General features: G+C 36.1%; 1 protein-coding gene across 1 annotated transcript; it reads left to right on the top strand.

Annotated features, from left to right (window-relative positions):
- The first annotated feature begins 1,686 nt into the window (after nt 1-1,686).
- Nucleotides 1,687-5,385, top strand: LOC144445921 (acetylcholine receptor subunit alpha-type acr-15-like). Its single transcript, XM_078135563.1, has 5 exons — nt 1,687-1,862; nt 2,533-2,684; nt 3,742-3,786; nt 4,415-4,524; nt 4,719-5,385. Exons 1-5 carry the CDS (start codon nt 1,811-1,813, stop codon nt 5,077-5,079), a joined length of 720 nt encoding a protein of 239 aa, XP_077991689.1. The 5' UTR covers nt 1,687-1,810; the 3' UTR covers nt 5,080-5,385.
- Nucleotides 5,386-7,349: the final 1,964 nt, after the last annotated feature.

The raw sequence follows: 7,349 nt of genomic DNA on the forward strand, positions 1-7,349 counted from the left end.
GAAACAAAGAGGCTTCCCATCGAACTCTATTTCTCTGTCTGTCTGTCTGTCTGTCTGTCTGTCTGTCTGTCTGTCTGTCTGTCTGTCTGTCTCTGTCTGTCCGTCCCTCCCTCCCTCCCTCCGCCCTTCTTTTATGAGTGACATGCATGTAAATGTGGTTTCAGAGAATATATTTAATAACAACACATATCATTTGCAGACAATTTACGAAGGAAGGTATCCTCCTACAGGACATTGCATCTATGTTGATGACATTATGCAAGCCTGAAAGAGGGAGTATAGTTATTTGACAAGTGATCTATGAAATAAAAGATATAGTAGCAAAATTCCAGAATAAAAATCGTGGAATCATACATAATCATACAATTAATACTCTTGGTACGTACCTATATTCGAACAACAGTCCAATATTTTTTGTGTAACTCGCTTTGGACCATACAAGCTTTTGCATTATTCTTCATATACCAACCTCTGTCCTACCAGATCCCCATTTACACAGGACCTTTGCACATTGGCGGTTTAAATTTTGACCAGGGACTGCAACCACTCAAGAAACAAAATTTCAGCAGTTCAGTTCGCATGAGAAACAGAAAATTTCACTTCTTTAGAGCTACTTTTATTGTCCTGTTTTCAAGTTTTAAGGGTACAATTTTCTTTAATTAATTAAAAATTATGGATGGTTTCATGAGTACATTTTTATACAGTGGTATAAGGATGCTTACTTGTAAATCTACACTTGCGAAATGTAATACTTCAATTTACCATCAATCTATAACATAAATCATTTTTAAAACTGATTTTCATGACCGATAACAGCAACTTAATAGTCTGGTATCATCCCTAATTTGCCTCTATGTCCGGATGAAATTCTAAACTTCATTATCTCGAAATCATATAGTTGTTAATGTAGTTCCCATGTAAACTAACTACATGTACAATGACCAATCTGTGTCACTTCAGCTGCTTTTATTTGTTCATTTCTGATCATCGACACCACAATCATATTTCCATGGTAAATACTGATTTTGTTTGTTCCATAAGTGACATAGACTTCATAAATGACAAACAGACAGACACCCCCTCCCCACCACCCCACCCCTCCTCACACACAAACTCTGAAAATAAAGTATCAAAACTACATCAGACAACACTTGATTACAATGGTTTGTTTTGGATACGTGCCATCTACACAAAAGTTACCGAAATGACGACGTTCGTTTTTTAATTTGCCATATAGTCAGGTTCTTTCACTGGCCTTTCACATCACTCCACCAAGTAGAATAAAATACCAAAAGTGCTACGCAATATGCAATTATGATCTAGCTTTCTTTTATAATTATTGACTTTAGTATCAATATCCGAAGTAATCCTATTTGTTTCTACCAGACCTAATTAAACAAGATATGTTCTACCATATGGCAGTTTGCTTTTGACTGGCAAATGCATGGCAATGAATCAATGACGTCATGATAGGGTTGTTTATTACGGTGATTTGATATATCTCCATGTGAGCTATCAGTCAATTTAATTATGCAAATATGATACATTTAATTGAAATTGGAATCTTTACAGTGTAGGACCACTTTTTAAAAGCAATTTTCGCTCTTTATTAGAGGTGAAAAATCTGTATCTAATGTTCCGGATTAGTTTTCCTCATTCTTTGTGCTGAGAATTGCTCCAAGCTATTTTCTATAATTCCTAGATGATGAGGGGACACTATCGTTTCGCTAATTTCCGATTCAAAATATTCTGGCTTTTAACTAGCTTCTTAACATAGCAGGACTATTCCTCACTCGGCACCGATGGAGACATGATGAAAGACAAACTGTTCAGCTGCCTTATCGTTGTCTCCGTACTAGCAGGTAAGAATATCCTATTTGAGGATCATAAGTATTTTTTGGGTGGGTTTTGTCACTGTAACGGGGATATACTAGGTTGCTGGTTTAGTATACATTTTGTGATGTGAAATCATCGCCAAATACCGTAACAAATCAATATCAAACTATTATCAACTTTCCCTTGACATGGGGTGTGATCCTTGGTTGCAACTAGTTCAATTACTTTCTGCTTACACTAAATGAACCGAAAAACCACAAAGTAGGGGACGACAGACAGATAGACAGTTAGATAGACAGAGTGAGTGAGTGAGTGAGTGAGTGAGTGAGTGAGTGAGTGAGCGAGTTAGTGAGTGGACACAGATAGGCAAACAGACATGCACAGACAAATAGACAGACAGACAGACAGACAGACAGACAGACAGACAGTCAGATAGAGACTGAGATAGACAGACAGACAGATAGATAGATAGATAGATAGATAGATAGATAGATAGATAGATAGATAGATAGATAGATAGATAGATAGATAGATAGATAGATAGATAGATAGATAGATAGATAGATAGATAGATAGATAGATAGATAGATAGATAGATAGATAGATAGATGGATGGATGGATGGATGGATAGAAAGATAAAACAGACTACTAGCAGGTGAAATGGAGGAAAATGTCTATCAATATTTTCGTTTTAGGACATGTGTTCTGTGGAGATGACGAAATTCCTTCAAGAAGTTTGCTTACTCGGACCCTGTTCCGTGTGTATGATTCTCGCTATGGGCCATTAAGTGAAAATGGTGCCGTAGAATTAACCTTTAGACCTATTGTCAATCGAATCATCTCCACGGTAAGTTGTCTATTATTTTCTACATCTGTTTAAATTTAAATCGACACAATAAAGCCAAATACGAAATATTGTGTGTTTCCGATAACCCGGCCAATCCCAAACATTTTTTAAAAACATTTAAAGCAAAATGATAAAACACACACACAGACGCTACTTTGATCCATTCGGGTTTGGGATTACGTGACAGGGCTATGTTACACACTCTATATCACGTTGCTATGGTCGAACTGTCAAGGCTATCCCAGAGTCACCCAGGCCCTGCAAACATGGAACCCTTCGGGCTCCGTGTGAGTAATCGTCCCCGACTTTTCGACTCACTACTCCAGAAATCCCCCCAATTACCCAAACTCACACTCGTCTTGTGAGTGAGACACGGCTGAGTGATACAGCCTACCCATCGAGTCTGTAGAATACTCGCCCTAGGTTTGGGTCGGTCACAGAAAAAACCCCTGTTTCCTGTGGGATTCGAACCCGTGACCTCCCGACTGCTAATCAATTACAGAGACTAGGCAATCAACATGGTGATGGCAACTATGCAATTTCAGAATACACAGATTCGCTATAAAGTTCTGTAGAAAGCCATCAACCTAGAGGACAGTACAATTAATGAGTACCTGATTTACGTTACTAATTTACATTTCAACAAATCTCTGAAGACCACATATACCCTAACAAATACTTTGAAATGATCTATCCATGGAAATTTCACGAATTTTAACATGAATTACAAAGTTTCAAATTTTCGTAGTGGTCTCTGCTCGGTTAATTATTTCGTCACCTGGTTCCATGGCCTTTAGAAGGTGTCCAAGAAATTGATTGCAGTCATATACCAGGTCATTCATTAACATTAACTTTGATGAAACCATATTTCTTACACATTTCCCCGAAATAAAGGTACAAATGTCTATGTTACGAGTATTAGTTTTTTTTTAAAACAATCACAGTATAAAATAATAATTTGAACATAATTATTACTTTTTTTATAAAGCGATATGTTGTTAAACCAGCTGTGTAATATAATACAGTATGGTTTGAGTGACTCATACTTATTTTGTAGGATCCAGCATCGAGTACCGCCAAACTGGAAATGTATTTGTATTACGTAAGTATATTGTCATTTATTACTTCTGTGTCTTTTGTAGTGTACAACCGAATTATTAGTATAAAAATTTGTGTTATGGAAACGGTTCCGTATTACCCACTTTTTTTCTATGTTTTGCATAAAATTTACGTGATAATTAGATGTTATTCCCCAATATTTTTCTTCATTTAGCCAAGAAATATAACGTGGAATGACCTATAAGGGATCTTTGTCACTACGAGAAACTAGACGAGTAGTGACAACCCTTAGGTCACGAGTATTTTCTGACTGAATGAAGAAAACATTGGAGAATAACATATTTATACCAGAGCCACTAATATCAAAGAAAAATCGGGGAAAGTAATGACAATTTTGAAGGTTTTGACTCATATTTCGAGCACAGTATAACAAGTGACGGGGACACGCTTGTCGTGATGCAGAGCCACCAGGGTATAAGTTTCACATTTTTGGCTCATGCATGGTACCGAGATAAATGAACTTTGATTTTGTTATATGGGGAAAGAAATTAAAGGCATGAACACCCATCAATGATCAAAAGCATATTTTGCATTCATTTTCGAAAAGAAACATCGTTTTTGCTACTTGAGCATTGCAGTTACCTTTCAAAGCTACACCCCTCCTCTTGTAGTTTTGGAATGATCCAGCATTAGTATGGGATCCATCAGTTGGTTTCGCACGACTTGTTGTAGATATACAGACGATATGGACACCCTCGATTAATATGCACTTACTAAGTGGGTAAGTTGAAATATTAATCTGCTTTTTTTAATCATTTTATCTTTGTTATTCGTATAATTTCAGAAGACATTCGTTTGAACTGTTGCAAATGTTTTTCGTTTAACCACCTCCATGTTTTTTGTTTTTTTTAAAGAAGATATCTTTTTTGCGATTATAGATGACCTAATTTATCATTTTAAACATTCATTTGCTAGGACTGAGTCGTTAGCCTCTACTATAGCTAGGCCATTTGCAACGTTGTATCCAAGTGGTGATGTGTACGTTTTCAATCACGTAATTTCTGAAGTACCGTGTACCCAAACAGAGGATGGTAAAACAAATTGTACGTTGAAGTATTCCTTATATAACTACTTGGCTGATGAGGTGGCACTGTTCGACTTAAACAAAGAATCGGAAGACATTAGCGCTCACATAGTTAATGGTGAGGAATGGGGTGTAGTGAGCGCTAAATTCCAACATGAAGCCGTACAGTATGACTGCTGCCCAGAAACGTTCCACAGCATGGTAACTGAGTTGATTTTCGATAAGGAAAACAAGTTGAAGACGGCCAATTAAATCCGGGAATTCGACTTCAATTGTCACACAATTTTGAATATTTAATGGCACGGCAAAAGGTCGGCCTTATTCCCAAAAATATTAAAATCTATCGCATCTATTAGATACTTCAAGACACTAATATTTGTACAATTTAACGGTCTGCTGGTATCAAATACTAATCATCGATATCGTGTTACCAACTTGACATAATACATGTACAAACCGCCAAGTGTTCAAGTCACGTTTATTATCTTTAGCATAGAAAATCTGGTAGTATGCGTAGTTTCTAATTCTTGTGTTATGTTTACTCAAACATGAAATAAAGAATTTGACAAAGCAACCGTTAGTGTGCATGTTCTTTACATATTCCGTCACATTTCCTCTCTCCCTGGGTGTCTCCAGTAAATATCGACAGTCTCTGTTACATTGTAACAGGGATTAAAAGTGTCGCCACTTGAGGGCAATCCGTAGAAGTAACTCATTAGTAATTAAAGATAGCCATAGTAAAAACAAGAGAAGTTATAATTCGAAAAAAAGCACAACACAAACTTTTCAAATCGTTATTTTATTGCATGATACCTTATACAGAAGAGATACTTTTAGAAAGCAAAAAAAAAAGAGTGAAAGTAAACAATGGAGAAATCTAAGTTGAAATTACATGAGGTATTAAAATGAAATATAATATAATAAAAGAAGACCGAGGCAGGGATGATATGATTCAAACTCACCAGAAAACAATTTTTTCTTGGCCTTAAAATAGGTTTTTACAATGAGCGCGGAGTTCACAAACAGGTGATATATTTATCATCGTTTCAATTTCGTCAAATATTGACTTAACGGTTTCAAATTTCACACACTAATGCGCAGATGAATAAAGAGAAATCGTATATTTTTAGATTTTCGATTAGAAGTTTAGGAGGTATTATATTGACCTCGAACCGTCTCCTTTTTACCATGTTCTTTTCCAATTTCTCTCGATAACAAACTACCGTTTTTGTTGCAAGGCTTGTACATAATCATTTATCTAGCTCTGTATCTCAGGATATAAATACACTCTCACATATTTATCAAGTGTAATAATCTATAATTTACACCCAAATGTGTGTGGTCAAAATATGGAGAATAGACTAAGCCTCGCCTAGTCTATGAAGAAAATTTCGCGCGACAATGTATCAATAATGGTGACCTATACATTGACCATATCCTGGGTATGTAGGGGATCACGGAAGCCGAGTGAAGTCAAGGATGGCAAGCTTTCCTGTGCTGAGAATAGGAGGCATGGCGGGCATTTCAACAACATTTTTGACAACTATTAACTTTCATTGGGACTTGACAAATCACAGATATAAAGCTGAATTTCATGCATAAATCATGAAATTCTTTACGGAAGGCATTCAGTTTAAATCTGGTCATTCGTTAGAGCTCAGACCACTAAAAGTGGTTTGAAGTTAGAGCATGTACTCTTGTACAATGCAATGTGAGCCGACATCAAGAGCTTTGCTCTTTTTGCCATGTCACGTTATGTAACGCTGTATATTAACAGGTAGAATGTGCCTCTGATCAGCAAGGACGAATTTCAATGAAAATCAAAAATTTAAATCTCTCTAAGCTTTGACTTATTGAAGCTTTAAGCTTACTCTTGTCATTTTGAAAAACAAATAAACAAATTTGGGAGTCAACTATCCTGTTTTATAGAGATCAACAATATATCTCCTCTCCCCCCCCCCCGAATTAACACAGTGTTCGGAAGCCATATTGGATTTTTAAAGTCGGCTTTATTATGATATCAACATTTCAGGCTCTAGATCTATTTCAAACATTTGTACTGTGGCCCTTGATTTTTTATTGATTTTATACATATTCATATAACATCATCAACAGATTTTCAATAACACGATATCAACAACCCGGAATAGAAAGTACTTGCAATGAGTGGTGATTCTTGCATGCATATAATAAATGATTATATAACAAGCCCAAGTGCTTTGCACTGTGACGTACATAAAGCTTCTATATATCATCAAAGCCTTTGTTAGAGTCTACCATATAAGGAAATATATGATGACAGACGCAGAGACTGATATAAAGAAAATTACAACACTTTTTTGTAACGTGCTGCAGGAAGACCAACATTTGTTTGGATGACATACATGTACTATGCGTTTGGTTAGTATATCATGTTAACGATTTAATGTGTTTAGCTTGAGCATTTATATATTTCGTGTGTGACAGGTATCAGTCGGCATACAAGAACCATTTTTCCAAGAAAATATGCATGTTACCATGAC

Source organism: Glandiceps talaboti, chromosome 14 (assembly GCF_964340395.1).
Source record: "Glandiceps talaboti chromosome 14, keGlaTala1.1, whole genome shotgun sequence".
NCBI classification, from domain to species: Eukaryota; Metazoa; Hemichordata; class Enteropneusta; family Spengelidae; genus Glandiceps; species Glandiceps talaboti.